Consider the following 23,553-nt stretch of genomic DNA (forward strand, 5'->3'; position numbering starts at 1 on the left):
TTCAGAAATGCTTTATGGGCTTTTCTTTGGGGAAATTCATCATCAACAACAGAAAAATCAAGCAACTTTGCCCAGGGGCACTCGGAGTAGGCCTGCTCAAAATCGTAGGCCTATGCCAACTGCCCCCACTCTGCCCAGCCCTGCTTCCCATAGTAATGGAAGGGACCCATGCAAGAGCACTGTGGTCCCTTGGATATACAAGCACATTTAGTGTGGCCACAGCACTGTAATATTCCATATATCTCTATTTATTTTCAGTGAGGCTTGCTCAAAGCTTCCAACTGGATTTTGCCTTGTGTCTTTTTATGTAATTCATTTGGAATTTGTTAATCCTGAAAACCAAAGGCGTGCAAGTGTTGGGCGGTTCTATGCACTGTAGTATATTTACAAATTACTTTTGGGAACAAATGCAACAAATGTTGGCCAGCTCTGCAGTGTTGTAGGCCCAGGAATGTAAAAAGCAAATGCGTTTTTGAGCCAGATTAAGATACACAGCAATGAATGCCAGCCAACTATGTTCAAAAGTCTTTAGGAAACTGGGGTGGGGGGGAGGATGAGAAGAGAGAAAGGAAAACTATATTTTAAAATGAATACCAGCACGTTAATAAAAGCTAGTGAAATTAATAAAAGCTTCCAATCTGTGGGGAAGAAGGGGAAAGAGAGAGGAAAACTGTGTTTTAAAATGAATATCAGCACATTAATAAAAGCTAGTTAAATGCCTTCCAATTAGTGAGGAAGGAGGATGGGGGAGAGAGAGGGACTGTATTTTAAAATGAGTAACAGCACATTAATAAAAGCTAGGGATATGCTTTCCAAGCAGTGGGAATGGCTATGGAAATGTGGACCGTCATATATCAGCTGAAGCTGAATGAGTGGCTGCTGATTCTTTCTCACATCTGCACATGCATTTAGTTCAAGGATGGTAGCACAAGGCAGTATCTGCCACTTGGTTGCTAGGCACTCCGATAGGTCTGAGACGGAAGTGGGTACCGGAGTAACGGCAGAGGATGTCCCAGAGGTACTGTTGGCTCCCTGAACGAGTGATATTCCCCTGGGCACTTACTAGCAGTTGGGGGCATTGGGGATTCTTCTTCCCAGGTGGAAAGCGGCAAGATCCCAAAGAACAGTAGATTACCTTCACCTCTCTCCCAGCTTTCCAACAGTACCTTTCTTGCTCATGTTGGCAAGATTGTAAGCCTATGCGGCAGGGTCTTGCTATTTACTGTTTTACTCTGTACAGCACCATGTACATTGATGGCGCTATATAAATAAATAATAATAATAATAATAATAATAATAATAATAATAATAAGGTGAGACCTATATAATAATTGAACATGCTATGTGTTGGTTATCTTATGTTTTGTTTTATTATTTATTACATTACCATGCTACCCAATAGCCAAAGCTCTCTCCTTATCTTCTATACTATAGTTAGAAATATAACCGACACATGGCATATTCAATTTTCAAACATGTGCAGGACAAACATTTGCTATAGTCTTTTAGGATTTCACAGTACTGGAAAAGAGACATAGGGCTCATCTCTCATCAGAGAGCTATAATGCTAAAACTGTTATATCAGCAAGGAAATGTTGCATTTGAATTTCTAACTGTCAATACCTCTTCATATCGTAGAAGACAAATAAACTAGCTCGATAAGGAGGACTGATCATCCAGTTCAATCTGACATTGCCAGAAGAGTTATGGGCCATCTGTTGATAAGGTATAACGAAGAAGTTTTCTTTGATCTGTCTTTGCTTTGCTTTAGAACTTTGCTAACTGCTCATTGGTTAAGATGCTACTATGTATAAATATACCTGCTTTTCACACTGCCAGCTGAGAAGTTCTTTGTCTGTAGGACTTTCTCCATACAGATGTATTCTGCTCAATAAAACAGTTGCCTTACAACCAAAGTGGATTTTTATCTTTGACAATTTTGGGGCTTGTCTGGGAGAAGAAGAAGTTCGGGGACTGGCTTTGTCTAAACCCTACCTGTGCACACCCAAGGCAAGAGGCCTTTTGAAATCTCTAACTGTGGGTTTCTGACTTTGCCATTCCGCCTCTTTTCCACTCTAGGTAAGCCTCATCTCCTTTTTATTACAGCTCTGTTAGATTGACCTAATTTCTATTAGATTAAGATAATGAAATTTTGTGTCATTTTCTGGGATGTTTTCTGGGTAATGCTGAGTCCTTGTATGAGAATAAGAAAAGGAAAGGAACCTCTCATGCAAGCACTTGAGTCATTGCTGACTCCTAGAGGGACGCCTGCTTTCGCTGATGTTTTCTTGGCAGACTTTGTAGTGGGGTGGTTTGCCATTGCCTTCCCCAGTCACAGTTACCTTCCCCCCAGCTAGCTGAGTACTCATTTTACTGATCTTGGAAGGATGGAAGGCTGAGTCGACCTGAGCCGGCTGCCTGAGAACCAGCTTCCGCTGGGATCGAACCAAGGCTGTGGGGAGAGTTTCGGCTGCAGTAACTGCTGCTTACCACTCTGCGCCACACGAGGCAGTATGAGAGTAAAAGGAAAGGAACCTCTCATGCAAGCACTGAGTCATTACTGACTCTTGGAGTTTTCTTGGCAGGCCTTATAGTGGGGTGGTTTGCCATTGCCTTTCCTGGCCATTATTATCTTTCCCCCAGCTAACTGGGTACTCATTTTACCGACCTCGGAAAGATGGAAGGCTGAGTCGACCTGAATTGGCTGCCTGAGAATCAGCTTCCGCTGGGATCGAACTCAGGCCGTGGGGAGAGTTTCAGCTGCAGAAACTGCCACTTACCACACTGCACCACACGAGGCTGAAATTGGGCTGAGTATCAGGGTCAATTCTGGGTCCAGCAGCTGCACTGAACCCACTGCGAGGGGTAACCCGATGACTGGTGGTGCTTTGAAAACAAAGGCTGGTCTCTCTATTACGAATAATCCTGTGTACTTCTTGGAATGTGAGGTGGAGTGTCTCTCTCTGTTTTCCTACTTCCTCCAAATATGTGTCGTTTATCGGACCCCTCAATAAGCCATCCTTTGTGAAAGTGGCATGAGTGTGTATGAAAGCCCTGTGTGACTGTGAAGCGGCCGTGTTTTCCTATTCTCTGCCAAACATGAGCTGTTCTGATTGAGCCACCCCTTTTGCCTTCTCAAACATGGAGACTGTGCCATAGCGGACAAAAGAAGTTGGGACTCCTCCTTCAATAAGCCATTCCATGTGAAAGTCCTGTGTGATCATGAGGTATGAGGGCGTCAGGCTCCAAGGCAGCGCCTTTGCCACCTAAAGGGACTCCAGCACATTTTATGTATGTTATGGGCAGAAAACTTGCAAGTTTTTAAAGGAATGGAATTGGTATACCAGATGTGACCCCTCTAAGCAGTTTCCCTTGGGTGGGACTTTTGACTTGGACAAAGTGGTCCATTTGATGGGAGCCGTGGAAAGTTAATCAGGGTGAATGGGATTGTTTAGCTTGGGAAAAAAGGGGAGACATGACAGAGGTGTACAAAATTTTGCATGGTGTAGAGAATGTGGATAGGGGGACACTTTTCTCCTTCTCTCATAATACTAGAACCCAATCGGATCATCCCATGAAGCTGACTGGTGGGAGATTCAGGACAAATAAAAGGAAGTACTTCTTCACACGGCGCATAGTTAAATTATGGAATTCACTACCACAAGATGTAGTGATGGCCAACCATTTGGACGGCTTTAAAAGAGGGTTGGAAAAATTCCTGGAAGAGGAGGCTATCAATGGCTACTAGCCCTGATGGTTATGTGCTACTTCCAGTATCTGAGGCAGTAAGCCTGTGTGCACCAGTTGCTGGGGAACATGGGTGGGAAGGTGCTGTTGCTTCATGTCCTGCTTTTTGGTCCCTGGTCGACAGCTAGTTGCTACTGTGTGAAAAGAGTGCTGGTCTAGATACACCCTCGGTCTGATCTAACTTGGCACTTATGTTCTCATGTTCTTATTTTTTTCTTGATTTGAGGAATCCTCAGAGGCAACACGAGTCTCAAATTAGCTGTCTAAAGGACCACCAAGAGAAGCTCAAAATAAAGCTTAAGACTCAGCAGAGCACCAAACAAGGCCTTTACCCACAGCTGGAAAAAGAATCTGCACCAGAAGAAAGTCTTAATGATAATCTTCTTGATTTTGCCCAATTGCTCCACTGCCATACTATCCACAGCATACCCAAGCAGCCATCCCCGCTGCTCTCCCTCTCCCCACATCCAGGCAAACCCCTCATACCTCCCTCCACCACCAGACAATGCTTTCCATTGTTAGTACAGCCCAGGTGACAACTTGAGTATCCTTTTGGCACCTTCTCTTTCTGTAGACCAATCTGGTCTTTGGCTCCATTAATGGGAAAACTGCTAAGCGTCTTGTAGACACTTAGCAGGCAGCTCCACTTTATGCTCTGAAGAATTTTCTTCTGATCCGCTTCCTTCTAAAGTTATAAATGCAGTAAGAATTTCTGGCCCACAATATTGGGAAAGCTGTGAAGACAATTCATGCAGCACACACCCCACCTTAGGGACCCTTTGTGAATATTCAAATTTATTATATTCAAATGAACCAGTGTTGTGGGTTAGAATATGTTCCTCTGGTTGTGTGTCTATTCTCTGGGTGGCTAGAAGCCCACTGTGAGCAAGAAGCCCTAAGAGACTTTATCCCCAGATTTGGAATACCTCTGTCTCTTCACACTTCACTGGACAAATCGTTAAAGAAATCTTCAAGGCTCTACAAGTTGAATGGCACTTATACAATCATAGAATCATAGAATAGCAGAGTTGGAAGGGACCTACAAGGCCATCGAGTCCAACCCCGTGCTCAATGCAGGAATCCACCCTAAAGCATCTCTGACAGATAGTTGTCCAGCTGCCTCTTGAAGGCCTCTAGTGTGGGAGAGCCCACAACCTCCCTAGGTAACTGGTTATTATTATTAATTAATTAATTTATTTATATAGCGCCATCAATGTACATGGTGCTGTACAGAGTAAACAATAAAATAGCAAGACCCTGCCGCATAGGCTTACATTCTAATAAAATCATAATAAAACAATAAGAAGGGGAAAAGAACGCACCAAACAGGCACAGGGTAGAGTAAAACTAACAGTATAAAAGTCAGAACAAAATCAAGTTTTAAAAGCTTTAGGAAAAAGAAAAGTTTTTAGCTGAGCTTTAAAAGCTGCGATTGAACTTGTAGTTCTCAAATGTTCTGGAAGAGCGTTCCAAGCGTAAGGGGCAGCAGAAGAAAATGGACAAAGCCGAGCAAGGGAAGTAGAGACCCTTGGGCAGGCGAGAAACATGGCATCAGAGGAGTGAAGAGCATGAGCGGGGCAATAGTGTGAGATGAGAGAGGAAAGACAGGAAGGAGCTAGACTGTGAAAAGCTTTGTAGGTCAACAGGAGAAGTTTATATTGGATTCTGAAGTGAATTGGAAGCCAATGGAGAGATTTCAGAAGTGGAGTAACATGGTCAGAGCGGCGAGCCAAGAAGATGATCTTAGCAGCAGAGTGGTGAACAGAAACCAATGAACTGATGTGAGAAGAAGGAAGGCCAGTGAGAAGAAGGTTGCAGTAGTCCAACCGAGAAATAACCAATGCATGAACAAGAGTCTTGGCAGAAGAGACAGACAAAAATGATCAAATCCTGGCAATATTATACAGGAAAAAATGACAGGATTTAGCTACTGCCTCAATATGAGGAATAAAGGAGAGCGAGGAATCAAATATAAAGCCATTGTCGTACTGTTCAAACAGTCAGGAAGTTTTTCCTGATGTCCAGCGGGAATCTGGCTTCCTTTAACTTGAGCCCGTTATTCCATGTCCTGCACTCTGGGAGGATCCTATGCCCTCATCTTCCTCAATCAGCAGGCCTTGTGGAAAGGAAGAATGGTGTTTTAAAGAAGAGCAAAGATTTGTGCAGAGACTGGACTCCAGTGGCCAGTGCTCTCCTGTTAGCCCTTGTGAGCATGTGTGCCACCTCACACAAACAGACTGGACTTAGTCCTCATGAAATCCTGATGGGAAGAGCCATGAGGCTTCCCTCCTCAATACCTATAAAAGAACAATTTATTGACTTCCAGTTAACTGATGAAACTCTTCTAAGCTATTGCAAGGCACTCATGAAATCTGTTAAAGCTTTCAATTCACAGGTTCAAGAAGCTCTTCCCTCCACTCCAACAGTCCAGTGTCACGACCTCCAACCAGGTGGTTGGGTGTATACCAAAATACACCAGAGGAAGACATCCCTTGAGCCTCACTCGAAAGGGCTGTTCCAGATCCATCTGACCACCAACACTGCTGTCAAGCTTCAAGATCCACACCTCACATTGCAAGGTAGTCCTGCCTCCCTTAGATCCAGGCATCCCTTACTTTGTTCCAGCTTCTGCTTCAGCATCATTCCCTGGGTAGAGGAGACCAGCACTCCAGCATACAGCCTGAGGTCTAGGAAGAGTACATAATAACCTACCCTCCTAGTAACTGCCTGAAGTCACTAGGAGGAGGATCATGTAAGCTAATTTGGTTCTTTGGAGGGAAAAGTTGGGACCCTAGCCTTACACAGCTTGGGACTGCAATAACTGATAAAACGCCTCTCCCACCCTGAACATACTCGGACACTACGATCAACATCTGACACCACCCTCTGAGTGTCACCTCCAAGGAAGACTTGGGGCCTTGCTAGACCTGCCGGCTTACGCCGGCAGGGAGGCGGGGCCGAGGCGCGCTGAAGTTAGCGCGCCTCCCCCAGGCTACCACACGCACGACGCGCAGGGACGTCACGTCCCTGCGGCGTCCGCCATTTTTAAATTTTTTTTAAAGGGGCCGGGTGCGGCCCGAAGACTCCGGAGAGGTAAGTGGTTTTTTTGGGGGGGGGGTTACCGGGGGGGGCAAGGCTGGGAGGGTGGGTGCCAGGGTGGGTGGCACCCACCCTCCCAGCCTTCGCCCCCCCCCCCCGCTGATGGGCACAGCGTTCCTATGAGCGCTGTGCCAGGTCCGCGGCTTTTCGTGGCTCCTCGCGAGTAAGCGAGGAGTCGCAAAAAGCTGCGGAAGTCCCTAGACGTTCCCCAGCTCCGGCCTGAGGCCGGAGCTGGGGAAAAGGCGCGCCATAAGCGAATTCGCTTATGGCGCGTTGGAGGAGGCCTCAGCGCAGCCTGTCTCCGGATTCCCCTGTGCGTCATCTGGACGCACAGCAGGGAAGCCGGGACAGAAGGCGCGCTAAGGCCTCGTCTAGGAAGGCCCTTGGAAAGTGACAACAAGGGAGAGGGCCTTCTCAGTGGTGGCCCCCATAAGTTATGCACTCTGCACTGAGGCCTGCCTGGTGCTGATGCTGGCATCTTTTCAGCACCAAGTAAAGACCACCCTCTTCTACCAGGCATTTAATACTATATGATAGCCATCTATGTCTGATGTCTTTGAACAGGTCTGTTAGGGAATATATTGCTTTCTTAAATTGCAGAAGCCAAGAAAGAGATAAGTAAGTTCAGGTGACTGATGAGCAGAGGGCTTTAGCACTAAAGAAATGTTTGGCCATGACTGGTACTCATTACCGCATCACTGCTAATCAGCTGCTTAGCGCTAATCATGTCAAGAGACATAGACTAAATGAACCTTTGCTCAAAGCATGTCTCCAAATGATTGCACATTAAAAAAACCCAGGCTAGACTGAATTTATTAAGTTGCTTTCATCATTTTGTGGAAAGTCTTTTTTGTTACAGACCAAGCAAGCTATTTCCCAATGTTCTGTGGTTATTCCCACTTACTGAGAGATGAGCAAGAAGCTTGCTATGTAAAAAAAAGCTTGCTATGGTGACTAAGATCACCAATGATCTCCTTACTGCCAAGTCTAAAGGCCATTATTCCGTTCTTATTCTCCTTGATCTAACTGCAGCCTTTGACACGGTTGATCATGATCTTCTCTTAGATTCCCTTCATGACCTTGGATTTTGTGGCTCTGTCTATAACTGGTTTGCCTCCTATCTAGCGGGTCGCTCTTTCAGCGTGTTGACTAATGGCAGCTCGTCTTCCTCCTTTCCCCTTTCAGTAGGGGTTCCGCAAGGCTCGGTGCTTGGTCCGTTGTTGTTTTCCTTATACATGTTGCCCTTGGGCAAGCTTATTCAATCTCATGGCCTCCAATATCATCTGTACGCCGATGATACACAACTATATCTGTCATCTCCGGAACTTTCTCCTGATGTTCACGATCGTATCTCGGCATGTCTTTCAGATATCTCAGCTTGGCTGCTTCATCGTCGCTTGAAGCTTAACATGGCAAAGACTGAATTGCTTGTTTTTCCTCCTAAACCTTCTCCTCATCTCTCATTCTCTCTTACTGTCAATGATGTTACGCTTACTCCGGTCAAGGAAGCTCGTAGCCTTGGCTTTATCTTCGACTCCTCGCTCTCCTTTATTCCTCATATTGAGGCAGTAGCTAAATCTTGTCGATTTTTCCTGTATAATATTGCCAGGATTCGATCATTTCTGTCTGTCTCTTCTGCCAAGACGCTTGTTCATGCACTGGTTATTTCACGGTTGGACTACTGCAACCTTCTTCTCTCTGGCCTTCCTTCTTCTCACATCAGTCCGTTGGTTTCTGTTCACCACTCTGCCGCAAAGATCATCTTCTTGGCTCGCCGCTCCGACCATGTTACTCCGCTTCTGAAATCTCTTCATTGGCTTCCAATTCACTTCAGAAGCCAATATAAACTTCTCCTGTTAACCTTCAAAGCTTTTCACGGTCTAGCTCCTTCCTATCTCTCCTCTCTCATCTCACACTATTGCCCCGCTCGTGCTCTTCGCTCCTCTGATGCCATGTTTCTCGCCTGCCCAAGGGCCTCTACTTCCCTTGCTCGGCTTCGTCCATTTTCGTCTGCTGCCCCTTACGCCTGGAACGCTCTTCCAGAACATTTGAGAACTACAAGTTCAACTGCAGCTTTTAAAGCTCAGCTAAAAACTTTTCTTTTTCCTAAAGCTTTTAAAACTTGATGTTGTGCAGACTTCTACTGTTACTTTCTACTGTTAGTTTTTCCCTACCCTGTGCCTGCTTACCCTTCCCTGTACCTGTTGGCATTCTCTTCCCCTCCTTATTGTTTTACTATGATTTTATTAGATTGTAAGCCTATGCGGCAGGGTCTTGCTATTTACTGTTTTACTCTGTACAGCACCATGTACATTGATGGTGCTATATAAATAAATAAATAAATAATAATAATAATAATAATAATAATAAACTATTCTTATATGTCCAGGAACCAGCACAGTCCTTCAAGATGTTCCCTTACCCACCCTTTGAGGATTCCTCCCTCCCCATTCCGATAACTTATTTTCATATTAGAGAACCCACAATTGCTCAAAGAGGGGGCATTTTCCTTAGCACTTAGTTAGAGAACGTTACTGAGGCAAGAAAGGAAAACAGGGGTTCTAGTAAAAGGAAAATGGATAAACTCAATGATTTTGAAGCATGAACACTATGGTGACCAGATACATTCAAGAAAGTCTTTGCCCTGAGCTGCACAAAAGAGAGAATGTGGTAAGAGGCAGCTTCTTCTACCACAACTACTCTAAGATGGGAAAGCTGTATCTTCCCAAATCCTCCATTCTTTGCAAATACTAAAGATAGAGGGGTATCACAATGCATATGGAATCCGAAAAGCCTCATGAATTGGGCTTACCCATCATTCCAACAGCATTGTGGGTAGCTAGCTGTCAGAGACAGTACACCACAACCGGCTAATGTTGAGTGTACCGTAGCCAATAGATGCAACTACCATGTGGCAAAATTTTAAGCATTATGCTGTGGCAGCAGTGAATAATGGTTTCTCTCTGGCCATTCTTTCATCACTATAGCATTGTCAGGCCTTGGTCAAATTCTGAGATTTGCTGGAGCCAGATGGGTCTAAACTTGACTCAAAGAGGATCAGAGAGCCAAAAGCAGAGAACATGGTCAAAGACAGGCTGACGGTCTCCTCTGAAGTGAGGGCATCTGGTATGGTTACTCAACGAGGTGAATTGCTCAGACTGAAAAGCTATCTTGGATGTGAGTGCTTTATAGAGCCTGGTGTGTCCCCAATGGCCTATGGCAGGGGTAGACAACCCAATAGCCTCCAGCTGTTCTGGACTACAACTCCCACCAACCCTTAAAAATATGGGAATTGTCATTCAAAATACCTGGAAGGTGCTGTGTTACTTACTCCAGTTCTATGAGATCAGCTGACAGTATTCAGGCTAGAAGTGGGCACCATTAATCCATATAGCCTAATCTACCTGGTTGGTGGCAGACCAGAATGTTGGTGGTACAGGAGGTAAGGTACTGTAGACTGGCCTTCAGATGTCCTAAAATGACACCCCCATTGGTGCCTTCCAAGCATTCGGTCTCTGTCACAAATGTAACCAGCAGCATGGGAGCCACTCCCAAGGATAACAATTGGGCAAGAAAGACCCATGCGATCTGCCATTTACTTCTCAGACAAAATCATTCCTATTGAGCATGATCAGGGGACCACTAGTGTGACTCTCTAGGGGGGACTCTAATTCCAGGGAAATTGAGGATCTTCCAGTTTACAACAATCCATTTCAGCACATATTGACCACTGTTACAGCACTTGTGACCGAGGGAGCCAGCTACATGTACGTTTTGGCTGAGGAAGGCCCATCAGGATTATTGTTAGCTAGGAGATGATGCCTCTCTTGAGGAGGGCACGATGCTAAACGTCTTGCATAGGCCTTGTCTGAGAAGCCAGTTTTCCATTCTGACTTCCCAGCCAGCCACTACTCATTCCATTTCCTATAGTAGGGCTAGAGAGCAGATGGCCCCTCTATAGCCTGAGGTGTTCTAGCACAGCACAGGTATAAAGATCAAGCTGCATGGCAGAGAGCACAGGGAGGGAGGGAGACCAAATATATAGACTTACACATCGCTTTGTGTTGTGTAGATGTGATCAAAGAGGGATTCGATCGCCATCCATTTTACAGGTATCCGACCCTGGAGGAAGAAAGAGGAAGATTACTGGGTGCTTTAGCACTGTATAACTGTCACACTTGGTCACTTTAATCTTGTACCATTTTGTCAACTACTCTCATATGAATCTCTCGGAGAATAAGTGCTTTTTTCATTTGAATTATAACAAACCAAACTTTGAGATGGATCCATATTACATCTTAGTCATATTTTCAGCAATGTCAAAGTGGGGAGGAAGGGATCAAATAATGTAATGTGCAAGATGATCCCAGTTATGCTTATTAAGTAAACTGGGAAACTTTTTTAAATACTTTTTTTAGTACTACTTTGTCATTGTCCCCATCCCACAAAATAAGATACTGTTGTGGATTAAGGAACTAGGGAGAGGTGATAACACAAACTACCGCATTTCTTCGATTGTAAGACGCCATCGATTGTAAGACGCACACTAATTTCAGTACCACCAACAGAAAAAAACCCCTAAGACACACCTGTGATTCTAAGACGCACCCCATTTTCAGAGATGTTTATATGGGGGAAAAATGCATCTTAGAATCGAAGAAATAGGGTAAGTCACACAGAGGAGCGCCAGGATCTCTTCTCGATCCTCCCAGAGTGCAGGACACGGAATAACGGGCTCAAGTTAAAGGAAGCCAGATTCCAGCTGGACATCAGGAAAAACTTCCTGACTGTTAGAGCAGTACGACAATGGAACCAGTTACCTAGGGAGGTTGTGGGCTCTCCCACACTAGAGGCCTTCAAGTGGCAGCTGGACAACCACCTGTCAGGGATGCTTTAGGGTGGATTCTTGCATTGAGCAGGGGGTTGGACTCGATGGCCTTGTAGGTTCTTTCCAACTCTGCTATTCTATGATTCTATGAAATGAACACCCCACGACCTTCAAAACTCATCCATTTCATCCAAAGTAGACTCATCCTCATCCATAACTTTCCACAAAGCTTCCTAGAAAGGCATTGCAATTCCACCAAAAGACCAAACTGGAAGTAGTTAAAACCCACACAGCTTGACAGATGTAGATACTCCATCAATGGCCCTTCCTAGTCATCTTGAGGAAGCCCACTGTTCTCCTCTCCGCTATCACCAATACATTAAACAATGGGGGGTTACCCACCAAATAGGGGAAACTGAGTACAACAGTGTTCCTCTGAGTCGATCCCATTCTGAAAACACCCTGAGGTGGAAAAGCACGTAACTTGCCCAAAATGAAGAACATAATGTAGGACCAAATACATTTTCACTCAACCCGTATTAAGCTACTTATTAACACTCTCAAGACATGTACATTTTGGACACTGGCGATTTCTGCTGGACAAGTTTTAATGTGCTATGTTCAGATTCTCCGTCCCAACCCCAATGGGTAGATTTTCCTGGTTAACAAATCAATCTCCAGGCTCAGTGATTGGGTATTCTACCTTGCTTCTCTTGACATAAGAGTCCTCTTCATAAACATCTCGTGACAGGCCAAAATCAGAAATCTTCATTTTACGCCCTTCTGCTACTAAGACATTTCTGGCTGCTAAATCACGGTGCACAAGCTTCAGGAAAAGAAAAAGAAGAAATTAACAATCATGTTTGCTACGGTAAAGGCTAGGACAACAGAGAGGATATGGTGGGTGGGAGGCACCATACCTTCATTTCAGCAAGGTACTGCATTCCACGAGATATCTGCCATGCAAATGAGATCAGGTCACCCATGGTTAAAGCTCGCTCATCTGGATTGTCCAAGTAGCTGGAATTCCTGTTTGCATCACTTCCTACGTAACTGGGTCCAACTTTCCGGCTTTCCCTCAGAAAACTCCGTAAGGAGCCATATTTAGCATATTCCACTATTAAGTACAAAGGCCCTGAGGGGGGAAATGGCGGAAATTTAGAAGTAGAGTTAGGTCAACTTGCTGTTGAGAAGTCTGCACCAAGAAAAGATTAATTCTGTAATGTGTATACCAACACAGTCCTGGTATATTCAGACCTAAGTTCCACTAACATCAATAAGACTTACTCCCTAGTAAGTGGCTGTAGGACTGTAGCCTATAGAAAGCAAATCAAGCAAATCTGAATACAGTGCTTATTATGAATTATTATTGTTGTTGTTGTTGATGTTGTTGTTATTATTTTTATCCCACCTTTTTCCCAGTACTGGGACTCAAGGCGGTTTACAAAATTAAAAAATGTACAATTAAAACATATAAATATAAATTTACAAAAGTTAAAATAGAATTAAACCTACAGTAAAATTAAAAACATGTTAATTTTTTTAAAAAACAGTAACAGATCAAAAAGGGGAAGGGAATCCAATACATTAACACAGGTCCAGAGTAGCTCCAAAAGCCTGCTGAAACAAAAATGGTTTTGCCTCTGAAAGAATTCTTTTGCTTCTGAAAGAAATTTGGAAGGACAAGGAGCTTATATACCACAAAGGCCTTGAGTTTTGGAAATACTGTCCAGTCTCGTTTGGCCTTCAGAGTTCACAAGATATTTCCCACACATTTCTAAGGCTGAGCACAGGTTTTAAAATAATATTGTTTACCACATTTTATCTCACAATTTTCATGGTTATTTTCAAATCATTTTATTTTGTTTTATTTATATCATTTTATTTTGTTGAGACAGTTGAAAGAAAAAATCTCTACACTTTCCCTTAAAACAAAGCAAAATAAAGAACTCAGAACCATAGGGTGAAGGTGCATATTGAGAAGTATTTCGCCCCCACCACAGAAACAGGCAAATGAATGAAGAGATAAAATGTGCTTATTTCTGCGAACATGCCTTCAGGTACCATACCGAGGAAAAGCAATTGGTGGAGCTACGATTTCTTCCAAAGCCAAACAGAAGAACTGTGTGGGGTTTTTTAAAAGGGTTTTACAGGATGTTTAATGCAAATTTCCATGCAAATTGGACTGCACGAAGAACCTGTCTAAAAAGCTGTTTAAGACATACGCCACAGGCGGTGGCAATACTCAGTTATCTTGTGTTTCCTGTTATAACTCTCAAGTATAGGTGCTCACAAAAAGGTTCTTGATATTTCAGTCTACTAAGCAAGGGTTGCCTCATAGCTACCCACATGAACTATCTCCTTAGTGCCACAGCATTGACTACAGTGGCCTCAAAGTTGAAAGATTTCCTGTCCCAGCTTTAACACATTAAAACCTACTTTGGGTGCTTCCAGATGAGGCTTTTGTCATCTCCTTGCCTCATCCATGGAATTTTATGGGGTGGGATTCCAGATGATGACATCTCACACTCAAAACCCTCCCATGGTTTCCCAACAGTCCTTCCATTTTTTTTCCCTTACCACAGAAAATGCATTATGGAGAAATAGCTGCACAACTTCTTCTAACAGATAGTGCTACAAGCCTTCCATCTGGAAGCACCAAGAATCCATCCGGACCGGAAACAGCACACTTTCCAGATTTCCCCCTACTGTACCAACTTTGCAAAAGAGTGTCATGATTTTGTCACATTTTACCCACGCCCCCCTGGTAAATCTAGCTGCATTCCCATTTTTATTGGGTAGGGCTTTGTGTAATCTTCGCTTTAAAAATAAACCAACACATGTAATGCTCTATCAAATTAACCCAACTTTAATATCAACAAAATCAGAATCCTGCAACCTGTAGACATTATGCAAATTAAGTACCTTTGCCCAAATGTGGTAACTGTGCACAATTGATTTTGCTAGCGCTAATCATGGGAGGAAATTAATTTACATAGAGCACTAAAACTCCATCCCTTGGCTTGACCACAGGAAATCCTATGGAACCCTGGCTCTATGGCTTTGGAGATTACACCTAGCATTGCCCACATATATTAAAACTTTATTTTTTACAAGCATTAGAAAGAGAAAAAGATTAACACTGAGATACTCCGGAAACTGAATTCTGAGCCTAATGTATCTGCAGTTGAGCAAAATCACAAAATGCTCACGACCCTTGCACTGATTATAGCTCTGGAGCATACAATGGGAAGAAACCATTGGGTGGGCGGTAACTCAGAGAATAACATTACATTTATTACATGTCATTACTTTTATTCAAATGTATGCAGATGACTACTTTGAATGCAACTTAGGAATTCCAGATAAGTTCAGAAACTAGGGATTCTACCAAACACGCTGCTGCACAATTCAACACCCTCCATTATGGCAATATTGCAGGTTATATGCAATTATGGCACTTCTCTTAAAACGGGAGACTCGTTGCTATGCAACAGCAATCACCAAGGTGTTCTGATAAAGAATACCCATTTTACCAGACTAATAATATGCCCCCACTGGGGTTTATTAAAACCTCTTTTTAGACATTTTTTTCTAAACTCAGCATTTAATGAAAAAATCATATAAAGTCAACAGCAAGGCAGATATGTTTTGCTTATTAGCTTGACTGCACCTGTCTCAGTGAAAGCTTCTCTCTCATGTCCAAGGCAAATGGCATCAATGCCACTATTTGAGTTGACAATACATATATGTGCTGAGATCTCAACCACATACATACTTTGAAATCCCAGATGGCAGTCCCCTTGTGCTAAGGAGCCCTGTGTTTCTGTATTAATCACTGCTCTGGACATGCCTCTTTTGAGGGTAGCTAACTCTGTTGGTCTTTGTAATGGCAATGCAATTACACTCAACACACAGGCGCAACAGAATTATGGGCTCCCAGTGGATGACAAATGGAAGCACAGAGTAGTGAATTTGCCAAAGCAGGCACAGTGGGCAGCCTTCTCGGTGGGCACTTTGTGCTTGCAGGTGCCTTTATTGACTGATAGATTATGCCAAACAAGCATTTCTCTTTGGGAATTACTGATCCATCAAGCATGGCAAGAACCCCCTCCCTGAACTGTATTTAGCCAGGCTGCTGTGGCCCCTTGGAAGTGTTCTGAAACCAGCACTGGTAGTGAGTATTATCTCTATTATTTGCTGGTTTTGACCTGTTAACTTTGATGCTGCCTAGTAATTATTTCATTGTAACATTGAATTTCTTTTACCTGTACTGAATTGTTTTACATTTGGGCTTTTCTTGGTATGTTTTGTGACATTTTTTTCTTTCAAGTGCTTTTTTTTATATGTTAATGTTTGCTGTGAGTTACTCTGAGTACTGTTTATTCTCGAAAAGTGGCATATAGATATATTTCTTCTTCATCATTATCATCATCATCCATCCATCCATCCATCACCATCTCTTCCTGTTCATACCATTAGCTATATGTAATGAGTACCTGACACTTACCATCCTGACTGCAAGCTCCATAGAGTTTTATGACATGCGGATGGTTGACCTGTTTCAAAAGATTGAACTCAGAATACAGATCTCTGAGTTCGCTTTGGGAAGCATTTTCTGCAGAGCAGAGCAAGGAGAGAAATGCAGTAAATTAATTAAAAACACTGCTTCGATAATATTAAAATACCCACATACCATGCAATCTCTAGTATTTACCGGCTGCAAAATAGAACACTATATAAATGGACAGGGATCGGGGATGGGCAACAGTTATAATGCAATAGGGTGGCCATTTCTCATTTGAAACTTCTATCAGGTGTTCAGCTATCACAGATATGAAATGAACTCACTTGCTTTTTTTATCCTGCCAAGGTATCTAATGCTGCAAAGCAGACCTATACCACTTGTGACCTTCCAAGATGCATTAATTGCATTAAATGAATAACAAGCCCATTTGCTGAAATTTGCTCTTCTACATAACTCTTAAAGGAACAGGAGTGTTGTCCTCCTGTGCTGACGGTTGTCCTAATCATAATTTCCTGTCCTAAGTAAGTTTGTACCCAGTTATACAACCAGCACAAAGCTAGACATTGTGAAGTCAGCAATGAGGTCAATGGTCCCTGGTGACTAGAGGTGAACAGTCCCTGAGTGCTGCACAAACAGACCGGCCAGGGAAGGAGAAGCAATGGTTGAGAAGCACAAGAGATCCCAGAGGGGAAAGTGGATTTAGACAACTTCCAGGGGAAAGTGATACATCCATCATATATAATGAGGAAAGAAACATTGCCCAGGGAATAGGAATGACAAAGTTCTACTATTAAAATGAGAGAAAGATTAGCAAGTGCTTCCTTGGTTTTCCACCAACATAGGTAACACCTCCTTTTGAAGGGAAAATTGTTCCAGCCCAAGAGAGAACAGAGAGGTGAAAAAGGAAACATTCTTTAGTGTTTGTTTATTTTCAAGGTCCATATCTATTACAATATTTCTTCAATTCTAAGACACACTTTTTTCCCCATATAAACATCTCTAAAAATGGGGTGCGTCTTAGAATCGCGGGTGTGTCTTAGGGTTTTTTTCTGTTGGTGGTACTGAAATTAGTGTGTGTGTTACAATCAAAGAAATATGGTAATTACACTTGGAATATACAATTCCAAGCCTTATTTTTTTTCACGAGTGGATGTAACAGCATGATATATGCCAGGCTAGGGTGTAAACAGGAGCAAGAAAAGGTGAAGTCCTTAACAAACAACCATGTAATACTAAACAAAAAGTTAAGGATATATATACAGTAGAACAATAGTATTTCATGTACAAGAATAAAGTTAAGATTCACACTAGTGTTGTCAGCCCAATTAAATCTCCAGGGAGCATACAGCAGCCCTCATTGGCCACTGACAAAGACTTCGTGTTGAAACGTGTTTGGCCTTTTTATTCTACGTTGTTTCTGCTAGACATTTGTTTTTGTGCAATATGCTATTGCACTTTTAATGCAACACTATTGTTAATCTTAACTTTATTCTTGTATTATTATTATTATTATTATTATTATTATTATTATTATTAGTAGTAGTAGTAGTAGTAGTAGTAGTATCCCACCTTTTGTCCAATGCTGGGCCTCAAGGTGGCCTTACAAAGTTTAAAATATACATTGGGGGAGGGGACATAAACATTTAAATACACATCAAAATTATAAGACTTTAACATAGATGGAGGGCCAGATTATTCTCCAAAGGCCTGCTGGAACAAAAAAGTTTTTGCCTGCTTCCGAAAGCCCATCAAGGAGGGAGCCAGCCTAGCTTCGCCGGGAAGAGAGTTCCAAAGCACTGGAGCAGCCACCGAGAAGGCCCTCTCCCATGTTCCCACCAAGCATGCCTGTGAAGATGGTGGGGCTGAAAGAAGGGCTTCTCCAGAAGATCTCAAAGCACGGGCAGGCTCATAAGGGAGAATACGTTCTTTCAAATACATTAAATACTATTGTTCTAGGGTGCAAACAGGACAAACCAAAACCGGTTATGGGGCCTCTCCTTTTCTTTTTAGCCAAAGGACTATGAAGGAACATTGGATTCCCTAGAAATGCAGGGCCCATTCGATTCTTCAACTGATACCCACCTTTAGCAGTTGGGTTGCCATAACAACCCATCACGTTTCAGCCCCAACATTCTATTGCAAAGGAAGATGGGAAGAGGAGCAAGTGGATGCAAGTGAAACTGCTGCTATCCTAGCTACGAAGTGGATGTATAATCTTTGATGGCTTTGAGAATCTTGTTTGAAAGTGAGGTTGAGACTGTCTGGCAAAAGGGAATGGACAGAGCCACCCAAGAGATTTAAGGACCTCACAAGGTAAGACTGAGGGGATGTACCTGAAAGCACTCCTCTTTTAGTAATCCCCTGGAGAAGATTCATCACCCAAAGGTAAATCAATTACTAAGATTTCTTCTCCCTGAACAGAAACATACCATACTTGTGTACTCAACATAAACTGGAGTCAGATGCAAAACAGACACCGTAAACCTATTCCTTGCATTGTAAGTGTGATCATGGCACTCCTGTAATGGCACACCTCTTGCTTGGTCACACTATTATCTGGATGATATAGGCTAATGTATTGTCTAAAGGATGCTTGAATATTCTGCCTGGTCCAGACAGCTTAACTAGAAAACCTTCAGCTTAATAACTCTACATTTTTGAGCAGGGATCCATGGGGAAAAGCAACCTTAGAGAAGGTCACCCCCACAACAGATCCATTGCTAGATCCCTGTGTCTATTGAAGGAAAAGCACTTTTCTTCACATACTAAGAGTGCTTTTCTTTATTATCTTCTATGTACCTACCTATAGACAGTAATGCTCCATGGGCTGCCTTCATAGAATTACAGAATCATTGAATAGTAGAATTGGAAGGGGCCTATAAGGCCACTGAGTCCAACCCCCTGCTCAATGCAGGAATCCACCCTAAAGCATAGCTGACGGTTGGCTGTACAGCTGCCTCTTGAAGGCCTCTAGTGTGGGAGAACCCACAACCTCCCTAGGTAATTGGTTCCATTGACGTACTGCTCTAACAGTCAGGAAGTTTTTCCTGATGTCCAGCCGGAATCTGGCTTCCTGCGACTTGAGCCCATTATTCCATGTCCTGCACTCTGGGAGGATCGAGAAGAGATCCTGGCCCTCCTCTGTGTGACAACCTTTCAAGTATTTGAAGAGTGCTATCATGTCTCCCCTCAATCTCCTCTTCTCCAGGCTAAACATTAGGGGTGTGCACGGACCCCCCGCTCCGCTTCACTTGCAGATCCGCCATTTTTCGGATCGGGCCGCTCCGCCCCGCCCCCGCTCCGCCCACTTCCGCTCCGCTCCGCCCGGAGCTCCGGATCTGGATCCGGAGCTCCGTTTCCCCCCCCCCATAGGCTTGCATTGAAAGCTAAAAAATTATACAACTTTTTTTCTGTTCAAGTTAGAAACCTCATGTTTGGCACCATGGGCGTTACTAGACGAGGCTCTAGCGCGCGTTACCTTCCGCAGCCACATCGAGGCTTCCAGATGACGTTCACGAGGATCCGCCGTTATCCTGCGGTGAAGCCTCTTTCTCCCGACTTTAAAAAAGTGAGTTGTAGTGCGCCTTTTCCTGCTGTCCCGCGGTAATTTGGAGTACGTGTGGGAGGATGTGAGGTCACTGCGGTCGGCACTGGTCAGGAAAAGGCGTGCTAAGGGGGAGTGGTCAGCGGCTTCGGTCAAGCCGCCTCCGCCATTTGCGCGCAGTCCGCCAGCTGGGGCAGCGCGGCGGAGCGGCTTTTTTTTTTTATTTCCCCAGTGACAGTTTGCGCAGGACCGGAGGACCGGAAAAGTGGCTGGTGACTCCTTGCGGTGGGCAGCTACCGTGGCCGCATAATGGCGGTGCTGTACGCTGCCTGTTAGTGTGGGTACCAGGCTGGCAGAGGGCAGAGCTGTTTGTGGGCTGCTGCCATGGCTACGGCCAGATGTGGGTTGGCTCCTTGGGATGGGGCACAGGGCACAGAGGCGGTCATCGCCGCCGACACCTCAGAGGCATGATGGGAGATGTAGGCACAGTGGCCATGCAGACGATTGACCTCGGGTCATATGACACCCGCCACGACCCCCATCAGGAAGTGAGCGCATCAATGTTGACCCTCAACAGCACCAGCAGCACTTCAGCTGGCACTGGCACTGCCGCCGCTGCCGCCGCCAGGGCCGGCGGCGGCATCGCTGACGGCTGCGCAAGTTTGCGGTCTTTCGGACGTGCGCAAACCGTGCAGCGAGCGAAAAAAAAAGCCGCGGCAATCAGGCCGGTGTGGCTGCGCAACCGTGCTCGCGGCGGCAGCAGCACAACCGGCGCAAACTTCCGCCATAAATCGAAGGCAGGTGTGGATCATGAGGCGTCACGGCTGAACGGGAAAAGCCGCTTTCACCGCTCCTCAACGACGGAACACCCGGTAGGTCTAGCAACGCCCCATGACACCTCATGGGGATATACACACGCATGCCAAGTTTCAAAGCAATCCCATCATCCCCTGATTTTTGGCGAATTTTTGAAAATCGGGCACCCCACACACAACATCCCTGCGAGGTGGGCAGGGGAGGAGGGAGGGAAGGCAGGCAGGCATGCAGCTGGCATTTCTGGGGGCATAAGGAAGTGAGCCAAGGATAAGCCAGTAATGCATATAAAATGGAATAAATCAATCAATAAACAAAGGAGGGGTGGAATTAAAAGAAGCAGTGTTGCTCAATAAACAGCAAGAAGAATTTTTTTAAAAAGGCTATATCTGTCTTTTACCAGCAATAGGGGGACGTGCCCGGGGGAGGGGGAAGTAGCTGCCAGTTCAAGACAATGACAGCCACCAACAGCTCTGAGAAGAAGTAAAACGCTCACTTCAACTCATAACAGGCATTGCTCTACCACTGAAAAGTGACCATTCACTTCAACTCATGATAGGCATTGCTCCACCGTTTTACTCTCTTTGGAAGGCTCTAATGGCCTTCCAGTGCAGGAGAGAGTGGGGGCACGTCCACGATGAGATGCCCTAGGGGAGCTCATCCCCTTGCACCACATCGATTCAGTTGTTCACCAAGGTTAGGGTGGGGAGCAGTGCTGTGTTTCTATCTCTTATTCTTGGCTTAGTATATGATTTCAGGTTGTGTTTGTGCATTTGGTGGGGCTACTGTGTTAAAAAACACGGGGAAAAGCCCGTTCAGATGAAGAAAGAGAAGTTTCCCAGAATCCCAAGTTACCTGTTTTGCCTATGCCCTCCTCCAACTTTGGGATCATCATGACCGGGAGCTGACTCTGCCCCTCAGCCCTTTGAAAAAGGTATTTTTCCCGCCGATTTTTTAAAAACTTCTAGCCCGCGACCCGTACGATGCAGAAAGTTGAGAGTGGTCTCAAAATGACCCCCATCCACGACTCTCTGTGCACAAGAATTTTCAGAATGATAGCTTAACCCCCCCCAGTTATCCCCGATTCTTTCCCTCAATGCAATCCTATGGGCGAAAAGCCGAAAACGCAGTTTGAGCCGTGCGGTTGACCCGATTTTCACAAAAACATTGCACGTGAACCACAGCACGCAGAAAGTTGAGAGTAGTCTCAAAATGACCCCCATCCACGACTCTCTGTGCACAAGAATTTTCAGAACGATAGCTTAAACCCCCCCCCCCAGTTATCCCCGATTCTTTCCCTCAATGCAATCCTATGGGCGAAAAGCCGAAACGCAGTTTGAGCCGCGCGGTTGACCCGATTTTCAAAAAAATATAGCACGCGACACGGACAACGCAGAGAGGTGAGAGTGGTCTCAAAATGACCCCCATCCACGACTCTCTGAGCACAAGAATTTCCAGAGCGATAGCTTCAAAAACAACATAGTTATGCGCGATTATTTGCCGCAATGCAATCCTATGGCGAAATGTTTTCAAGATGGCGACCGGAGCGCTCCGCCTGAACTCGGAGCTCCGAAAAATGGTCGCTTCTCTTCGCCTTGCTTCTAGGGGGTCCACGGTCCGCTCCTACTCCGCCTCTGGGTAAGGCGGAGCAGGCCAATCCGCTACTGCTTCTACGCTCCTAATCGGAGCGGAGCACATCCCTACTAAACATGCCCAGTTCTTTCAGTCTCTCCTCATAGGGCTTTGTTTCCTTCTTGTTGGTGACAGAACTGGAGTAAGGAAGAAAAATTTGGATCTGGAAGGTAGTTGATGGGCTCCCTTTTAACCCACTGCCATTTAGTCCTTTTTTATAGGTTGATAGGGCTTGTTCCCAAGTAAGAATAAATAGGACTGCAGCCTTAATGGCTTACAGTGTAAGCCTATGAATGTTTTACTCTGAAATTAATCCCACGGTGTTCAGTGGAGCTTATTCCCTGTTAAGTGTGCACAGGATTGCAGCTTAAGAGCCTGTGCCATAATACAAAAGGCATAATACATCTGTCCTGAGAAGGAATTGGTTTAACAAGAATCCTAAAGCCTTGCAGAGTCCTTGGTAAGCCCCTGGTTAACAACAATGCAGAATATGAGTTGAGTATGGGTTGTTGATTCCTGGACTGTCATGCAAACTCAGAACTATGGGTTAACTATGAGTTGTTATGCACAAACAACCCCAAAAGAGAAACCATGGTTTGTTGACTACCAGTCTGATCAGCCAGACCCCTATAGCTTGGCTATTCAGCAACACTTCCTGGGTTTCCTAGTTGCACAGGGCTCAGAGTCTGTCTTGTCTCAGAGCTAAACTAAACTAAGCTATTGCAACTGATTCTTACCATTTTGCTAACCTAAGGGTTTTTCTACACAAGTCATTTATCATGTGCTTATCATTCATCACTCATGGTTCTTTAGATGACATCATGATCTTCTAGTTTTGCTCCTGCATCTAAAGAGCACTTTCAGTGATTTTTTTTTTAGAGCAGAGAAAACGCAGTATTTAAGAAAGCACGGTTTTTACTTGTGTTTGCGCCATTTTGTTATACTGCAGTGCCACCTAGAGGTTACAAAGCAGGAAAGGAAATGTTCTTTGTGTAGTGCTCAGATCTCAATTCTGCGCTGCAACTGAAAGTAGATACAGCATAAACAGTCTTGTGTAGAAAAGCTCTAAGTGTGTGAGAACTGATCTAGGTCGAGAACACCATAGGTGGGTAGGGAAAGTTAGTTTTACCCTACCCTGTGCCTGTTTGGTGCATTCTCTTCCCCTCCTTATTGTTTTATTATGATTTTATTAGAATGTAAGCCTATGCGGCAGGGTCTTGCTATTTACTGTTTTACTCTGTACAGCACCATGTACATTGATGGTGCTATATAAATAAATAATAAAATAATAATAATAATAATAATAATAAAACCTTCCCACTCAGCTACTCCCTACCCCTATAACATTTGCCCCCACACCTC

General features: G+C 44.3%; 1 protein-coding gene across 1 annotated transcript in view; it reads right to left on the reverse strand.

Moving 5' to 3' along the window:
• RET (ret proto-oncogene) overlaps window positions 1-23,553 on the reverse strand; it is a 153,180-nt gene that overhangs the window by 13,289 nt on the left and 116,338 nt on the right. The window contains exons 13-16 of the mRNA XM_063133160.1: window positions 16,185-16,292; window positions 12,595-12,809; window positions 12,378-12,500; window positions 10,898-10,968 (exon numbers count right to left, since the gene is read on the reverse strand). Coding sequence (XP_062989230.1) covers window positions 10,898-10,968; window positions 12,378-12,500; window positions 12,595-12,809; window positions 16,185-16,292 — 517 coding nt within the window. The remainder of the gene's footprint in view (window positions 1-10,897; window positions 10,969-12,377; window positions 12,501-12,594; window positions 12,810-16,184; window positions 16,293-23,553) is intronic.

Source organism: Elgaria multicarinata, chromosome 8 (genome assembly GCF_023053635.1).
Source record: "Elgaria multicarinata webbii isolate HBS135686 ecotype San Diego chromosome 8, rElgMul1.1.pri, whole genome shotgun sequence".
NCBI classification, from domain to species: Eukaryota; Metazoa; Chordata; class Lepidosauria; order Squamata; family Anguidae; genus Elgaria; species Elgaria multicarinata.